Genomic DNA, 19,477 nt, shown 5'->3' with positions numbered 1-19,477 from the left:
CTTATTTAACAACTTTTAGCCGAGGCAAGCTGAGTTCTAGAAATAGTGCTGTCAACATATCCAAACTTGTCAGGCCTTGCTCCAGGGGGGATAAGAGGGGAATGTATGGATGACCAGGGCTGTTAGGCCACATTCACGCCTAGTTTTATGTATATGCTCAGCGTATAAACAAGGAAAGATCCCATACACTAAGTGTCTATAGACAATGGAGCACATTTACTTGCCCTTCCGGTCCGGTCTGACGCGATTTACTAAGATCCTGCGTCCGATTTCCTGCATGTGTCGATTCCCCCGCTGAGGTCCGCCGGAGTTAACTCTTTTCTTCCCGGTGCATGTGAGTGCTGATCTTACGACACAATTTGCTTTTGGCCACTCCCCCCCATTTTTTGTCGCATGCAAGCCGGGGGCAATGCGACACAAACCGTTCGCGTGCGTCAAAAACCCGGGGCAATTCAACACAAAACGGAAAAAAGGGCTGTGGAGGCTGTGGACCATTAATAGGGAGCCTCATTCTAGCCTGTTCCCCACTCCACACCACTTTTAACACGATTTTAATCGGGTTAAAGAGGGCGTGGTGAGACGATTAAGGGTGGGGTTAAGTGAGCAAATGGCTCACTGAGGGGAGCCAACTCCCGCCCTTCACATGAAAGAGCCGGCCCTTAGAGACGGTTTGTTCACGAATGACCCATCACTATCTACAACACATTTTAGTAACCAAATAAATGTAACCAACAATTTTTCGTAAAAAATAATGTGATTTTTTTCAATTAAATAATACAAAAAATTTTAATTCAGCAATAATATTATATATGCCAAGGTCTAATTCTAATATAATATGTGCTCCGTGTATGATGGATGGATACATGGAGGGAAGTTATAATACTTACAAGCAGCTCGTCCATGCTTGTCTGGCACTTCTCTAAGTTTATCCTCTTTATGGCGACCCGCTCTTGTCTGGGTTTGCATAGTGCTGCCTGTACCACGGCTGTGGCACCGCTCCCTAAAATTAAAGGGGAACAGATTTACATGACATAATAAATATGCAGATATAACATAAAGGGATGTTCAGGACTATTTACAGAACTGGGACAATAATGACTGCAGGGTTTTAAAGAGGTTGTCATAAATATTGCAGCAAATATTTGTAGAAAAGAAGTATTTTTCGGACTATAAGGTGCACCGGATTATAAGGCGCACCATCAATAAATACCTGCTAAAACGTCTAGGTTCATATATAAGGCACACCGGATTATAAGGATGAATGGCCAGTAGGTGGAGACCTGTGCACAGCTCAAGGCGTGTTGTCTGTAAGTACGGTTCATATATAAGGCGCACTAGACTATAAGGCGCACCTTTGATTTCTGAGAAAATCAAAGCATTTGAAGTGCGCCTTATAGTCTGAAAAATACGGTAATAGTTGTCTCTTCTATCTCCCACTGATCAAAGTCAGTGTCCTTAGGGTTCACATGGCCTTTCCCCAAAATGTCACGTTTCTCAAGTCCTAGATGTTGACTCAGAGCAAAACGTTATCATAATTTAAATAGTTGCAATAAATATTCTAAACTAAAAAATCTCATCTGTTAATGGAAATCTACCGTCAAAGTCAAGCACGATAAACCAGGGACACTTACTCATAGATCCAGGTACTGTGACTGTGGTAATCTTCTTATATTTTTTTTATCCATGGCCTCCTTCCTTCTAAAATAAACTTTTAGAATTATGCTATTGAGCCTGAAGGGCTCCTGGGGGTGACAAATATAAGACGTTTACCACAGTCTCAGTGCCTGGATCGATGAGTAAGAGTCCCTGTTTTATCATGATGGATTTTGATGGTAGTTTTTCTTTAAAGGGGTTGTCCAACCGAAACAGATTACCTCTTATATAAATGTGGTTTAGAAAACCTCATGTAACCATTATCATGATAGGTACAAGTCACAACTACTCCATCTGATCACACCATTTGCGGACGGGTTACAGCTTAGACAATATCAGGCCTCAGCAGTGACTTCCATACAAGTGACGCCCCGATGGTGGATGTTTATTTACCTTAGGTGACATAATCACCCCATACACTTCAATGGCCACACATGCGGCACCGTACCACTCTATAGCCCGTAGAAGGATAGGACATGTCCTATCTTTCTACGGAATATGCCGCCGTGCGCTGTATATTCCTATGGAGAGGGGCGGGGGTAAGCAGTACTCATCCCCTGCTCCTCTCCCCGGCGCTCCGGTACGGCGGGCATACATCATGTGAATGTAGCCTTAGGCAGATCCCCCAGACTCCAACCAAAGCTGAAACACATTAGCTGGGGGTGAGCAGGTAGTAAGATGGGAAGTGCGGAAACCTTCCTTCCACAGAGCGGTCAACCCCAAATGATATCCTGCTGTCTCCTTATTTGTATACAATTAAACTGAACTCATGGGATGGGGAACGGTTCATCCTACAGATCAAAATTGCTTCTTTCTGTAAACAAATAAAAACTAAATAACCAGTTACAGCTATTTGGAGGAATTTATCAGAAGTGTCTGAGGTAAACCTGTCTTAGTTGCCCATGGTAACCAATCAGAGCTTAGCTTTCATTTTATAAACTGCTGTGGGAAAAGGAAAGCTGAGCTCTGATTGGTTGCAATGGGTAACTAGCACAGTCCTGCTACTTCTGACAAATCTCCGCAAATAATATGTTTAATGATATCACAAAGTCACAGTCATCAGTGGGAGGTTCGTGTGTCTCCAAACATAAAAAACAGAGACAAAGGAGTTCAAGGAACTTGAGATGGAATATTAAAGGGGGACAAGAACAAATATGTGCAGATTGAGATATAAAAGGGGCAGAACTGATGGTAATAAATTAATTTCTATACTGAAATGTGTGATCTTGTGTAGGTTTTTAACAAAACTACTCCTGATATTCAAAGAGACAAAAAAAAATCTGCATAAAACCCATCCTGTGATGTCCTCATTTAGCACCAAAGTCTATAGAGGAGAAAAAAAGCAGCTAAAATGCCCAGGCTTTGTGTATAAAGCTTCTCTGAAGAAATATTTGTCTCAGACTACAAACTGTTTTTGTAGTTTTTTTATTCTGAAAATGTTTCTATGTTCCAAAAGTTAGAAGAAAAACAAACAGAAGGCAAGATCGGTCTAAGGTTTTGTTCACATTATTATAAAATCATAAAAAAATAACAAAATGATGAGCATCAATGAAAAACAAAAGATCTATTAATTAAGTAATTTAGCATCAAATCCATTTAATTCACTGAATACTGCACAGGGCACATAAGTATGTGGTGACCAGCCTGGCAGCTTCCATCACATGGAAGAAATCAAGTAAATTATAAGATACCCAGTTACATGCAGTGTATTGTCTGTGATGTCTGAACACTAAGGGTTAATAGCTTCTCTGCACAGTGCACAAAGTGCAGATCGGGGAAGGGCTGCAGCATGAGGTAAAGAGAGAATCACAGACTGGGATGGAGGGACTGATAGGGAACAGGGGATATCTTGTACCTCACTATTCTGTGCAGGAGATATCTGTATCCACTGTTCTGAACACATCCAGCTCTGCTACATACACAGAGAGCACTGCCACATGACCTCCTCCCCGGTGAGCAGGGAGCAGCAGCCCCTCACTTTCCATGAAACTGTAGAGTTTGTTTATAGGACAGACTTCAGGGATTGTCAGTACAGGCAGAGGAAGCAGCTACAGCAGCACTGAGATAATCTGAGGGGAATAGCAAAGAAACTGCTGCATATAGGTAACAAAGATAGGTAAAATTGTTTTACATGGCAAGAGCTATTGATTTATGGGACGAAAAGAAAACTTTACAGTTGCTCTTCAAACTATACCCTGGTTATGAGTGTAGTCTGTATCCATGGTGACACATAGGTCTGAACAGGAGATGAAGGCAGAGAATAGATGACTATAATATTAATAACATAACTATTTGCAAAGTTATCTCATTTGTTTATTTTACCAGCTTGAGGGGGGGGGGGATGCAGCAAAATGAAAAAGAAGATGCTGTTGTTGTTATTGAGGATCTTCGGACAATAAGAGGCTATAAGGTCCACATCGCTGGTTATTTGTAGCTCTAGATCCTCTGACGCTCCTTAGCTAAACACAAACAGCATTTCTACTATATTAATAAAGCATCCGGGCCAAGAACAAAAGCTGCGCCTAAAGTAAATATTGCTTTAGCCAAAAGTAGGATACGGAACGTCAGCGTAATGAGATGGAATTACCTCAAGGGGAAAGAAGCAGGATCATTACTTTCACATAACCTGTCCATACCCCCACGCTATATAGCAGCCACATAACACATACAGTATGGATAAACAGCAGCAGATGGCAGGTCCCAGAGAGATAGTAAAAGCATTGGGTGTGAGGAGCAGAAAAATACACAACAATTAAAGGGTGACTAAACTTTTTTTGTAAATAAATAGTGTAGATGATAATAGGAAACTTCATATAATATAATGCATTAAATAAATCTATATCCACATGTCCTTCTTTTTCCCCTTCCTTTCTTCCTTATTTAAAGGGAACCTACCACCACAAATCTACCTATAAAGGTAGATCGGGTGGTAGGTGGATCAATGGGACGTGAGGATAGCCCTTTTAAGGGCTAATCCTCACGTCCCCGCAATTTTTTGGTAACTTTTATGAAACGTTTATGCTAATTTTATTATGCGGCTACTGGGGCGTGGAGTAGCCGCATCTGAGGTTACACGAGGCGGCTACTCCACGCCCCGGTAGCCTCTTTTCTCCTCCTACCTACCATCTTCGGCGCTCAGCTGCTCGTAGCTGCGCGCCCTCGTCCCACGATCCTGCCGTCTGCGCATGCGCAGAACAGCAGGCCCGCGCCTGTGCAGCCCCGGCTTCAGAGCAGTGACCGCGCAGACTGCCGGATCGTTGGATGAGGGCGCACAGCTGCTCGTAGATGGTGAGTAGGAGGGGTAAAGTGGCTACTGGGGCGTGGAGTAGCCGCCTCGTGTAACCTCAGATGCGGCTACTCCACGCCCCAGTAGCCGCATAATAAAATTAGCATAAACGTTTCATAAAAGTTACCAAAAAATTGCGGGGAAGTGAGGATTACCCCTTAAAAGGGCTATCCTCACGTCCCATTGATCTACCTACCACCCGATCTACCTTTATAGGTAGATTTGTGGTGGTAGGTGCCCTTTAAGCAGTTTGTGTAAATCAGCTTTCTGTCCTGTCCTGTATCCACTGACAGCTGAGAGATAAACGAACCTGATAAAGGTTCGGACTTAAAGGAAATCTACTATCAAAATCCATCATGATAAACCAGGGACACTTATTTATAGATCCAGGCACCGTGACTGTGGTAATCTTCTTATATTTGTTATCCATGACCTCCATCCTTCTAAAGTCAACTTTTAAAATTATGCAAATTAGCAAAAGGGGCTCAATTAACAACCCCCGGTGCTACAGCTTCAGAGGCTGTTACTCTGTGCAGGTGCACCTCTCCTTCCCTCTGTCTGCTGAAACTTCCTCTGCTGCAGAAGGGGAGACAGTGCAAAAGTCTGTGAAGCCACAGGGCTCCAGTAACACCCCCAGGTGCCCTTCTGACTCATTATTAAAATTTTAAAAGTTGATTTTAGAAGGAAGGAGGCCACGAATAACAAATATAAGAAGATTACCACAGTCATGGTGCCTGGATCTATGAGTGAGTGTCCCTGGTTTATCATGATGGATTTTTAAGGTAGATTTCCTTTAACCCTTTACAGACAGTCCCAGAATAGTCTAATTTCCTCAGAGAGATAAATCATAAAGGAAAATATTCTCTAGCTATGGAAAGGTATCTCACAAGGCTTTTAGATACACTGCTCACTGTGGATGAAAGAAGCAGAGAGGCTTCACTTAATAAAGTATACTACAAGTTCTGCTATTATCAACTGCGCTATTCATTTCTCAAATATAAAAAATAGATAAATGTTAAAAGAAAGAAAGAAATAGAAAATAAATTGCTGCTATTCCATGCCTAGTGTATGGACAGGGAACCCTATATTACAACTGGGATCCCAATAGCCCCTATCCAGAGCGTTGTGAATGAAGAAGTGGTCACACCATGTCCAATGTCCATGCGGTTGCCTTTTTTTGTCAGTCTCATAAACACTGATAGACTAGTCGGGGGCAGCTATGACTAAATGCCGTTCTACTGATCATGATCCTCTGTACATATAGACACAGACGAAACATTTATCCCTTCTGTACATTAACACCCAGCATACAATATATGCTATAGAGTATCAAAATAATAATAATTCCTTTATTTATATAGTGCACACAGATTACGCAGCGCTGCACAGAACTTGTGAAGTTAGTCCCTGTCCCCAATGGGGTTCACAATGTAATCAACCTACCAATAGCTTTTGGTGTGTGGGCGGAAACCGGAGGACCCGGAGGAAACCCACGCAAACACAGAGAGAACATACAAACTCTTTGCATATGTTGACCTGGGTGGGACTTTAACGCAGGACCCCAACGCTGAAAGGCTGTAGTGCTAACCACTGAGTCACCGTGCTGCCCATAAAATTCATCCCTGCTTTTAAATGTGGCCTTCCCATCATATTTATTGCCCTTTTTCCAATGAGTTCATTGAAAGTTTCCATGTCTCCCCTTGTTAATCAGTTATTGGGGCAGGAGACGCCTTATTCTGCCAGTAGGTAAGATCCTGGAAGTCCACATTATTGAGTATCGAATGTATATTGTAAGTTGGGTTCATTCCCCTTTGCCCTTTGTTTGGATAACGAGTTCCTGATCTATTTGGACATCATCTCACTATGGAGACCATGGATAATTAATGTGAGTCATCTCGACTGTCTAATTGCTTGTCTATTTAAAATTACAGGAGTGCAATTTGTAGCAGGGACTCGTTCCATTATGGTGTTACTGAGAACATTATGGGGCAGGTCAAAGGGAAAGTGGAGAAGTTGCCAATAGCAACACAATTTAACAAAGTAATTACTTACGTAATTAAAATATATATTTTAAAGTATATTTCCAGGACTCATAGTAAATATCTTACGGCTAAAACAAGTCTTTGGTTTCCCTGGTCTCATTCATTGGGCAAGTAACTGCTGAGAAATTCACTGGTCTCATTGGTTGGGTGGCAATTGGCTGAGCCGATCCAAGGCCTCAATAGGTATGTCACAATAACTGCCGCACACAGAATGTAAGTGACATCAGCACTTACGGCCCGACCAAACCGGAAGTTCTTGAAACCAGGAGACAATTTTTAGACCTTCTGGAGAGCCCCTTTAAGGCCATGTTCACATTTCTATACTATTTGATGCAAAAAAGTGGGTTCCATTGGGATTTCCACTCGCTTATTTCTTAGGATTTTTAAAGTAATCTGTAAAAGCTAACACAACCTTATGATAACATGAGAGGTCCTGAGATTGTATGGGCTGCTGCACTTATTTACCCCACAATTCTACTTTACCATGGAAAACTAATTGGGGGCAGAGCATAACTTTGTCAGTGCGGCCCCTTTATTCCCAGGAATAGAGGACACAACACACAAGTTGGGAGCTCCCCCTAGTGGCTGCTATTAGTAGAAGATTTCTCCTATAAAGGAGGTTCCTATACAATAATGATAACTAGGCAGGTATATTATTAAAATCCTATCAGCTAGGAGAATAAAGGAATTAAAAGAGACACAACTCTACAGTAAGACAAAGACACAGAACTTCAACAATCCAGTCCTTATAAAATTTTATGAGGGATAGGCAGTGACATGCTGATCAGCTCCAATCTCTGAGAGCCCCAACAATCAGGAATGAAGTGGCAGGTGGCGGGTATATATGGGGCAGTCACGTGGATAGTAAATGCTTTTGCAGATGCTCTATTCACATTTGCCTTTCTCTTCCCCTATATCATAGATGGGGAACCGTTTAAACACTGAGTGCCCAAACTTCAACCAAAACTCACTTATTTATTGCAAAGTGCCAACATGGCGATTTAACGAAGACCTATCAGGTCGATTTGGGACCCTAAACCAACTATAGGTCCTTAAGATTTAGTGTCCCAAATAGACCTTTCTTAAAGGGGTTTGCCAATGAAAGAAAATTCTCAAATTTTAATCCATTAGTGATGTTTACACAACAAAGATAATAAAGATATACCCCTTACTTTAGAAGTTTACTCAGTTTTATTGATTTTTGATCTCCTATCACTCAGTGATGATCATTGTAAAATTCCAGAGTAGATACTTAAAGGAAATAAACCACTGAAAACAAAACAAAAAGAAAAAAACTATAAATACTCACCACCATAGTCTTGACACGCCAGGATCTCCTAGAAAACCAACTAGCAGCACGGAGCACAAGGACAAGGTGTCCAGCGCTCTGGGCTGCTAATTATGCATACTGGGAGAATGGGAGGGGGGTGTGGTCACACAAGAGGCGTAAATTCTATGCTGAGAGAGGTGGCGAGGGCATGCATAATTGGTAGAACTGTTAATTGTAAATTTTTTTCTAGGTGATCCCGGCGTGTCAAGACTAGCGGAGGACAGTGCCGGGATCGAGATGAAGAGGAGGTGAATATTTATAGTGTTTTTTTTAGGTTTTATAGTTTTTCTTTGTTATTTAGTTGTAGATTTCCTGTGCTGTGTGATGCTGTCTGCTGCCAATGTGCTTGGATTAACATAGTACAGGGTTTATCGACACTTTCATTTAGCTTCTAAACACTGTATTAATATCTGACACATAGAAAGATATAGATGAGACAAATCAGAGAGGAGAGATGATGAGATCCATGAGATGCATATAACACACAATGACACTTTCAGCTCTGCTATCTTAGTCATAACACACAGTGATCAGATCTGCTGTGCCTCCCCCCCACGCCCCTGGATGAAGACTTTATCTGCCTGTAGCTTGTAGATTCACACTCCTCATGCTGTCGTTTTCCAGCAGGAAGTCTCTTTGTGAGCTTGTCTTGTAATGCAGGGGAGGGGCCGATGCAGAGAGGAGCTCAGTGCAGAGTCAGACAGGAGAGAAGAATCTGTCCTGCCCAACCTTAGACCTTTGATTAACAGTCGGATCCCGGGGCAACTGAAATTGTATACAACAGGACTGATACAGAGACAGGATGGAATTATATCTGTGCTATATTTTTGTTATTGTTGTTATCTTGAGTAAATTTAAGAATCTTGTCTTCGTGGGAATAACCCTTTAAGTCATTATGTGCCGTGAAAAAAATAGATAATTAAACTTTCATACCCACCTTGATGTGAGTCCGACAAGACACATCGGACTCACATCAGAAGATTACCCAACGACAACTCTTCCCTTCGATGTGGCGAGGCAAGGCGGGATAATGCCCTGGCTTCACTGCACATGTGCTGTATCTATGGCGATTGCGCAGTGAAATCGGGGTGTATTACGTTGGCTTCACTTGCTGCAACGTGCAGCTGCCGAAGGGAGCGAGGAACGAGGTGAGCATACCGTTTTCTATTCATTATGTGGTCACTTAAATGAAAAGGCAATTTGAGACACTAAATGTCCCAAATCATCATGACAGGTTCCCTTTAAAGGACATCTAGCATCAATCATCTTACTTATAGATCCAGACACCATGACTGTGGTAATCGTCCTATATTTGTTATTCATGGCCTTCCTTCTAAAATCAACAATTGAGCTAATGAACTTGAAGAGCTCCTGGGGGTGTTACCAGAGCCCTCCGTGCAGCAGATTCACAGGCTGTTACACTGTGCATGAGCACCCCAGTTGCTCTACAGGCTCATTAGCGTAATTCTAAAAGCTGATTTTAGAACAAAAGGAGGCCATGTATAACAAATATAAGGACAGTACCACAGTCACGGTGCCTGGATCTATGAGTAAGTGTCCCTGGCTAGGGTGATGACCTGGGTGTCCACAGAAAGGTCTCCCCATAGGTTCACCACCACTGCCCTAGATGATTATTCAGCGCCCCCATCAGACACATGGGACCCCCATCAGACACATAGAAGTCTGAATCCGATTCGCTTGCTGCACTATGATACCATACAATAAAAGACATTGAAAAGCAATGGAAAAAGTGAATTAAATGTTTGCAGCAAATGTTCCAAGTTACACTTTGCTCTGGATTGAGGGTTGGGGCAGAAGTTTTGCTGCAGATGACGTCTAGATACACTTGTATTCACCTCCTTGTGGACGTCACTGGATGTAATGAGAACATATTCACCGCCTGCTACTTGTCTCATTACAGAACTGACTTGTCCTGACAACAAGTTCTGGAGATCTTCACCCCCGGGGGCTGTGTGATGCTGATATAAGACCTGCTGGTATATAACGGGCCCCGTCATGTGTGGGCGTTGGGTCGCCAGATCCGCTACAGGACGCCACTTATTAGTGATCACAGATGAACCTTGAAAAAAAGTTTTAATTAACGAACCGACTTGTTAAAATCTGACTCTCTGTGAAATTCCCTGGTGATTTACATAACAGCTGTGAACAGGGCGAAAAAGTTGGATTGCTATTGCGGAATGATTCTTATTTTTAGTCTATATGGAAGTAATTAGGAGGTTTTTTTTAAAGGAAACCTGTCACCACATTTGCACATATACAGGTTCCTATACAGCCCTATTAACTAACTACTTTTAGCTAAAAATAGTTTTCCTTACATCCACATAAATCATCTTTTATCTTATACTACCAGGAATCAGAGGGGCGGGTCCTGCTCCGACAGCCCCTCCCATCTACTTCTCCCCATCTAATGCCTCCTTACTATTCAGCAGTTCCTGTCATGTAAACAGGATGACATCATCTCAGGTCCTTTAGCAATAGCAAACTGTACCCCATGCAAATATCTGATCACATGAAGTCAAAGCAGCCTGCATGGACTTCTACTCCTCCTGATCCTCCATGGAGGCTGCTAGGATTTCATGTGATTAGATGCATGGTGTACAGTTTGCTATTCTTAGAAGGCTAAAGGACCTGTGATGATGTCACTGTGGTCACATTACATGAATGTAACACAAGGCACCGAGTCATAAAAGCGAATTTGTAAATCAGAAAAACATCTGTAATTAAGGTACAGTGCCCCACCGGAAACTAATATTAGGTGATATGGGGAGGACTTGTAACCCTTTATCAGCAGGCATTGTTAGTCAGGGTAAGCTTATTGATAATGATGACCTATCCATAGGATATCAGAGAAATGGGAGACTGAAACTCCCCCCAAAATCTGCAAATCAACCAATATAAAACATAGAATGGCACCAGGAGAACAACTCCATTCTCTGTACAGTGGTCAAGCGGCGTTACTGCAGATTAGCTCCCATTCACTTAAAGGGGGTGGTCTGGAGCACTTCCCTCCCACTTTGTGCTGAAACTTACTCTGCTTAAGGGGAGATTACAGTAGGCAGAGGGATGGTGGTGAGACAGTGTAAAAGCCTGTGAAGCTGCAACACAGTGGGGTTCTGGTAACATTTCCAAGAGCACTTTTGACTCATTAGCATAATTTAAATGCTGCAGTGAGATTACATCAGGCAGAGAAAGTGGGGGGTATTGATGAGGGAGCAGAGGGGGACAGTGTAACAGCCTGTGAAGCCAAAGTATGGAGGGGCTCTGGTAACACCCCGAGAGAACTTCAAACGCATTAGTAAAAGTTGATTTTAGAAAAAAAAGGCCATGGATAACAAATATAAGAAGATTACCACAGACACGGTGCCTGGATCTATGAGTACCGTATATACTCGAGTATAAGCCGACACGAGTATAAGCCGAGACCCCTAATTTTACCACCAAAAACTGGGAAAAACTACTGACTCGAGTATAAGCCGAGGGTGGGAAATGCATTGGTCAACCCCCCCCAGTAGTATACAGCCTGCCAGCCCCCAGTAGTATACAGCCTGCCAGCTCCCATGTAGTATACAGCAGCCCCTAGTAGTATACAGCAGCCCACAGTAGTATACAGCATCCCCTAGTAGTATACAGCAGCCCACAGTAGTATACAGCAGCCCACAGTAGTATACAGCAGCCCACAGTAGTATACAGCATCCCCTAGTAGTATACAGCAGCCCACAGTAGTATACAGCAGCCCACAGTAGTATACAGAAGCTCACAGTAGTATACAGAAGCCCCTAGTAGTATACAGCCAGCCTGCCCCCACGGCCCTTAAAAAAATAAACTTACATACTCACCCTCCGATGTCGGCACGACTTACCGATGTCCCCGATGTCAGTGCGTCCCGTCTTCTTTCTTCTCTGCGGCTCTTCTTCTTTCTTCTCTCTTCCGGCATGGACGCGGCCATGTTTTCTTCTAGCAGGCACATACTATGACGGAAGATAGAAGAAAGAAGAAGAGCCGCGGAGAAGAAAGAAGACGGGACGCGCTGACATCAGGGACATCGGTAAGTCGCGCCGACATCGGGGAGCCGCGCTGACATCGGAGGGTGAGTATTTAAGTTTTTTTTTTTTTTTTATAGACTCGTGTATAAGCCGAGGGGACGTTTTTCAGCACATTTTTTGTGCTGAAAAACTCGGCTTATACACGAGTATATACGGTAATTGCCCCTGGTTTATCATGATGGATTTTGATGGCAGATTTCCTTCAACTTTAAAATCCGGATATAACAGTCATTCATAGCAGAGGAGAGGGGCTGTGGAGCAGCACACACAAAGGTATGGTTACACAGAGAGCCAATATCTGTAATATTATATTTGCATGGTCAAAACTGCTGACAGATTCCCTTTAAAAGGTCATACAAATTATAAAAAAATTGTATCAATGAAAACCTGAAAATCATTTAAAGGAAGTTTACCACCAGGATCTAGGATTGTAAACCAATCACACGGCCATGCTGGTGTGTGCCCCCTCCGGAAAGATCTACTCTTCTTTAAGTTTCTTATTCCCTGCTTTTTCCAAAAAAATGCTTTTAAAAGTATGCAAATGAACCTGAGGGTCTCCATAGCCGTGAATGGAGCATGGAGCCCCTTAGGTTCATTTTTAAAGCCTTTTATTGTGACAAGAAGGGCATTAGAAGCTAAAAGAAGAGCGGATCCTGCCAAAGGGGGCACACACCAGTATATCCGTGTGCTTGGTTTACAATCCTTCATCCTGGTGGTAGATTCCCTTTAAGTTTTGGAAAGTTTTTTTTTTTTTCAATTTTGTTTTAGGTAATAAAACCCAAAAAAACATATGAATGTAGTATCTCTATGATCATACTAACCCAAAGAATAAAGAAGAGGCGTAATTTTAAACGCACAGTGAAAGACACAATAAAAAAGCCCTCAAGAAAATGACACAATTGCATTTTTCCATCACATAGAATTTTTTTTCCCCAAAATTTCCAGTACATTACAAGGAATATAAAATGGTGCCACCAAAAAAATTTTTATGGATAGATTTTTTTATTCTGTGCATAAAAATACTGCAATCACTAACAATAACCAGGCCCAAGGTAATTATATGCAAAATACAGATGTAATTAAAATCCCTCCATCGCTCGCTCTCACAATGTCGCAGAGTTCAGTATTTATTCATTAGCGCAGATAATAAATACGATTCGGCTTCATCTCTCCGCTCGTGTTTTCTGTCTGCGAAATATAATTAGTCCAAACCCATTAAAACCACTCACAGGTGTTTGAAGAACATCTGCCAACATCCGCACACCTGATGACTCGGGCGCCGCCATCCCCGCGTCTCTAGCGATCCGAATATTTACTAAGATCCATCATCTTATTATTTTTAATTTGCAATGAATCATTGAGAATAGTCATTAGTGAGAACTGATAGAAATATGGAAGGTAGAGGAATCGGGAGAATCCGGGAAAGACTCATCATCCAGATGTTACATGGGATCTGGCGCTACGTCTGCCGCCATATAGACTCTGCGCACATAATGTAACATTACCCGGTATAAAGGCAATGGAATAACGGACAGACCTATTATACAGATAGGATGGAAGAGCCGCTGGGCTGGAACCTGCTTGGATTTTGTGGCTTGTTATGTTCACGCTCTATCGAGCCGTCAGGAAATTGTCAGAATGTAATGAAATTCTGTTCACAATGGAGATCAATGATTCCTCATCCCAAGCAGGGAGCACAGCTCCAGCTCATACATGTGACTGGCCTCCAGGAAATGAAGCTGCCGGATACAAAGACCTTCTACAGATTTAAAGGAGAACTGACTGAGTGCTGACAAAATATCCAGTTGTAAAACTAAATATACTAAGTGATCTTAGCCACTGGAGGATAGAAAATCCTGACGGGACTCCATGGAGAGACAGTGAGAGTCCTGATTACCCCGCCCACACACAGTAATTGACAGTGACAGTCCTGATTACTCCGCCCACAGACAGTGATTGACAGTGAGTTCCATGATTACTCCACCCATACACAGTGATTGACAGTAAGAGTCCTGATTACCCCACCCACACACAGTGATTGACAGTGAGAGTCCTGATTACTCTGCCCACACACAGTGATTGACAGTGAGAGTCCTGATTACTCTGCCCACACACAGAAAATGATAGTGAGAGTCCTGATTACCCCACCCACACACAGAAATTGATAGTGAGAGTCCTGATTACCCTGCCCACACACAGAAAATGACAATGAGAGTCCTGATTATCCCACCCACAAACAGTGATTGACAGTGAGAGTCCTGATTACCCCATCCACACACAGTGATTGACAGTGAGAGTCCTGATTACTCTGCCCACACACAGAAAATAACAGTGAGAGTCCTGATTACCCAGCCCACACACAGTGAGTCCTGATTACTTTGCCCACACACAGAAATTGACAGCGAGAGCCCTGATTACCCTGCCCACACACAATGAGAGTCCTGATTACTCTGCCCACACACAGAAATTGACAGTGAGAGTCCTGATTACCCCGCCCACAGACAGTGATTGAGAGTGAGAGTCCTGATTACCCCGCCCACAGACAGTGATTGAGAGTGAGATTCCTGATTAGCCCACCCACACATAGTAACTGACAGTGAGAGTCCTGATTACCCCGCCCACACACAGTGATTGACAGTGAGAGTCCTGATTACCCCACCCACACACAGTGATTGACTGTGGAGAAATCAGGACTCTCACTGTCAATCAACTGTGTGTGGGTGGGGTATTCAGGACTCTCCCTTTCTTTCCTAGGAGTACTGTCAGAATTACAGACCGCACCTACTCCCCCATTACCATATTTTGCTCTCAAGGCAGAAAATCCTTCTTCTTTAATGGGGATGAAAAAATAGAATCAATAAACATCTGCAATATACCTGTCTGTCATGTCCTGTCTAAGTTTAATGACAGCAACAAGAATAGTCATTTACGCCTGTAATGCGGGCGAGGGGGGTGAGGTCTATAAATATCGTGCTTGCAGTTGTCCCAAGGCCATTGCTGGTTCAGGGTGAGGTCCCTGCAGTTCTGCATTTCTCCATACTATGGTATGCAGTGTAACATGTCACATATTTCCCACATTTAGAATCTTATTTAAATATTGTCTTTGAATATTTGAGACAAAAGATGGTACAATAGGGGTCTACAATGCAATATCGGATCCATGCAAAACTATGGGGCTCATTTACTAAGGGTCCGAACGCCGTACTTTCGTCGGGTTTCCCGAATATTTCCAGATTCTGAAAAACCACGGAATTTAAAAAAAGAATTGTGTTGCAAGATCAAGCACTCACATGCACCACCTTAAAGGGGTTATTCCAAGTTGTATTGTTATTCCCTGTCCACGGGATAGGGGTAACAATGTGCAACACCCTCGCCGATGCAATGGCGAGGTAGTGCTTGCGAATGAGCCCCACAGCATGTCATCACATAACACAGGGGACTTTGCAGTGGTTAATCCTGCCTGGCAAGGCAGAAGTTAAATGTAATGTGTGATGTAAGAGTCTAATAACCAATCACATGTATTGCATTATGTATTCTGTAAGCTGAGAGGTAACTGGAGGAGCAGCCACCACCTGACCAAGGGGAGATGATAAAACCCCTTGCTCAGAATATTCTAGAGGAGTCTCTCTCAGGAGAGAGAAGAGAGCAGTCTCTCCCAGAAGGGAGAAGAGACCGGTCCTGGTCAGACCTGAGGGTCTGCAGGACACCAGCTAGAGTTCTAGTCAGTCAGCATACCAGACCAAGAGCAGGAAGAGCCTAGCCCCTGCCTCTGAAGAGGGAAGGTAGGAGTTAGTGTAGTGAGGAAAGGGGTATCATCCTACCTTTAAGGGTGATACCTGAAGCCCCTGAGAACAAGCTGAAGCATCCTACTAGGACACAGCTACCGCCCAGCCTGCCATCTGCACCCAGGCTGGTGCTCTGCTCCTGCGGCTCCCTCCAAGTACCTCTCCAGCACTCCATCTACTCTGTTAACGGCACGTTTGCTGAAGTTCCTGCGGTTCCAAAAAAGAACTGTAAGTTGTTTTCTTCAACCTCTGCCTCCGTCTGGTCCCTGCTACTACAACCTCCATCATCACGGGCACCCTGTCCACCACACAGAGACTCACTTCTAGACACCAAAGGGTTGCCCCAGGGAGATCCGCTATAGCAGCCTCTCCCTCATCATTTCTTGCCAACACCACCCTGCTGGAGACCTGCCAGGCTGTAGGACAGCCCTCCGGTTCCCCCGTACCAAGCACCGTGACACTAGCGTGCTTAGGCCGCAACCGCCAGCCACTCCGGTACCGCGGGCCCCGGCTGTCTCCAGGTCTCACCTCAAAGGCTAGGCCCCGGTGGGGGATGTTGCAAGTGGCGTCACGAACAGGATTGATACTTCTGTGCCTTATTACGGCTCAAAGACTATCCTTTATTACTAAAAACTGCATTGCCTAACCCTGCTGCCATTCGGGTATAGGCCCAAGTGACTTTGTGTGTTTCTGCATTGGACTGTGTTACTGCTGCCACGTGCTGTCGAGCGCCGCTCCAGCACACAGGAGGTTAATCCCTGCACGAACTGTACCAGCTCTGCTACATCGAGATTTTACCTCAGAGAATCTGTGGCGCAGCAAGTAATTCCAGCCCGCCAAAATCTTCACTGGCGGGAAACCCAGACGACGCACCAAGCTCCACCCACGCGCGAAGGGCGCGGACCCCGCCTCCTGTGGCGCAGGAAAAATTAGAGGCCGCCACAGTTCTTGGCGGGAAGAACTTGGACTCCTCCCCCTGGCGCGACGCGGACTTCCTGCCCCGCCTCAGAGAAACGCCAGAACTCATGCGGATTTTGGACAGTGAGGACTGCATCATGTGGGGTCCTCCGCCATTTCCTCCTGTGGAGCGTCCAGAGTTCTACGAAATGTTAGAGACCATGGTCGTGGTTTCTGCACAGCCGGTCCGGAGGCCCTTTGCTGGGCACCGGCTGCATCGAGGACTGACCCGAGCCCTCGTCACCCGGAGGTACGTCCAGACGGTGACAGAGTACCAGCTACCACCCGGGCGGTTCCTCGTTCCTTTCCCGGTTGCCATGCCGATGCCCCGGGCCCACGTGGAGGCGCCACGTGGTGAGGCCCCGACTCCGGTCGAGCCAGCGCCTGGGCCTACTGCTGCGGTACCACCTGCCGCGAGGCCTGCTGTCCCTGCTACTCGGCCTGCCAGCCCTGCCGAGACGGTTCCAGCTCCTCCGGCTGCTCCTGCTCCTGTCCCGGCAACTGCCCGACCCACGCGGAGGCCCGAGCCTGCACCGGAGCCACGGGCCCCAGCACCGACACCTCCGCAGCCTCGAGGCCGAGGTGAGGCCACCCGCCAGCGACTCCGGGACGCTGTCTCGGAGCAACGCCGTCGTGAGAAGGAGGCCCAGCGGTATATGGCCGGCCGGTCGGCAGCTGGAGCCTGGGTGGAGAAGGACCGCACCACCGGCATGGTCCGGTATTTTGACAAAAAACGTGGCTATGGCTTCGCCACCCAGGACTACACCGGACGGGAAGTCTTTATACCCCGCCGGTCCGTCAAGAGGCCTGATCTGCCGGAGAGCCAGCACAACTTGAAGCCGGGCGAGTGCATTGAGTTCTCCCTGCAGGAGGGTCCCCGAGGACCGTGGGCGGCTGGGGTGATCCGGATCCCTGACTCAGATGAGGACCGCTACTTCCCGTACGAGGACGACGAGTGGCCGGAGTCTCCAGACACTTCCTCCTCTTCGGCTGCGAGTCCACAGGCGGTGACCCACGTGAATGCCCCATCCACGATAATCGTGAGTACGGGTCCCATTGCCATCCATGGGCCGGGCATGATACAGGGCGCCACCCCCGCTGTCTCCCCTGCTGGGAGCCTGGCTAGGTCCCGTAGCTCCTCTGTGGGAGAAGACGTCCCGGCTGGCGAACCTTGTCCGGAGGTTTCGTCTAGGCCCGCATCTCCCCTTGCTGGTTACCAATGGGGTGATGACCTGGCCCCGGAAGAACCGGAGCTGGAAGGAGCCTCGGCGCTGCCGCAGGCCCCCATTTTTGTTAGCCCGTAGGCATATAGCCGTTGGGCTAGGGACTGCAGGCAGTGGTGGGGGCAGCTAAGGGTTAACTCTCTCTCCCCCCCCCCTCCTTTTCAGCAGGAGTGGGTTACTGGGTACGTGGGCTACGTGACCGGGGGCAGGGCTAGTGCTAGCCACACCTGGGGGGCTGAGCTTAGGGCTTAAAAGAGGGTCAGAGCTCTCACTCACCCTCTTTCAGGAATCCTTCTCGGTGGAATCATCTCCTGCAAGATCTGGACTACTATGGCCACTGATGACGCCATCCGTCATCGTCTCCGGGCTGAAGGCTCTGCCTGGTTGTCCTCCCTGCTTGCGGAGGCGCAGGCTGAAGATGCGGCGCCGTCGGCTCCCCCACCTCAGGACGTGCGACGCTCCGGTAGGTTGTCACGGCCGCCTCAGCGCTTGTCCCCATCAGCGCAGGCGGCTGTGAGTACTTCTCTGCCCGCGGCGGCTCCGTCTCCCGCCGCGCGCACCCCAGCGCCTCCCTCCTCTCACCATCGGAACGGGGGACGCAATCCCTCTCTGTCACCGCGCCCGGAAGCGGTGAGGAGAGAGGAGTCCCCCGATTTCATCCCCCCCACTCCGGTTCCGGCCAGGGCCTCTGCAGGCCGGAGCCGGTGCCCATTAGTTAGTGTGGCAGCCGGGTCGGGGGGGGTTAATCCTCCTTCCCGCGCTGCCAGCAGAGGCTGCGTCGCCACACGCACCGCAGCCAGGAGTAGCTCCTCCATCAGACCCACCTCCCGCCACTTCCCTGCCCTAGCTTTGGCTCAAGGCCCGGGGGCAGCTGGTTTACATCTGCCCTCCCAGCCCCCGGCCCTGGCCCGTAATGTACAGCCCTGGCATCCTCAGGATTTGAGTGTTAACCCCCAGCCTTCGTCCATCCTAGGGCCTACCGATCTGGATGAAGGTGCTGCCTCTGAGGAAGACATCATTGGATCGGAATTCACGCCCCTCGATCCGAGCACCCTGGTCGTCCCGCCCCCCCTGGTTGCTCCGCTGATGGCCGGGGAATTGGGCACGGGGTATGTGCTGGCCCAAGGCCAGCGGCGT

General features: G+C 46.2%; 1 protein-coding gene across 1 annotated transcript in view; it reads right to left on the bottom strand.

Moving 5' to 3' along the window:
* Positions 1 to 19,477, bottom strand: part of STK39 (serine/threonine kinase 39) — a 279,238-nt gene that overhangs the window by 215,447 nt on the left and 44,314 nt on the right. Inside the window, exon 2 of the mRNA XM_072121817.1 lies at positions 888 to 1,000. Coding sequence (XP_071977918.1) covers positions 888 to 1,000 — 113 coding nt within the window. The remainder of the gene's footprint in view (positions 1 to 887; positions 1,001 to 19,477) is intronic.

The sequence above is a fragment of the Engystomops pustulosus genome, chromosome 8 (assembly GCF_040894005.1).
Source record: "Engystomops pustulosus chromosome 8, aEngPut4.maternal, whole genome shotgun sequence".
Lineage (NCBI taxonomy): Eukaryota > Metazoa > Chordata > Amphibia > Anura > Leptodactylidae > Engystomops > Engystomops pustulosus.
This window is presented reverse-complemented; position numbering and strand designations above follow the sequence as displayed.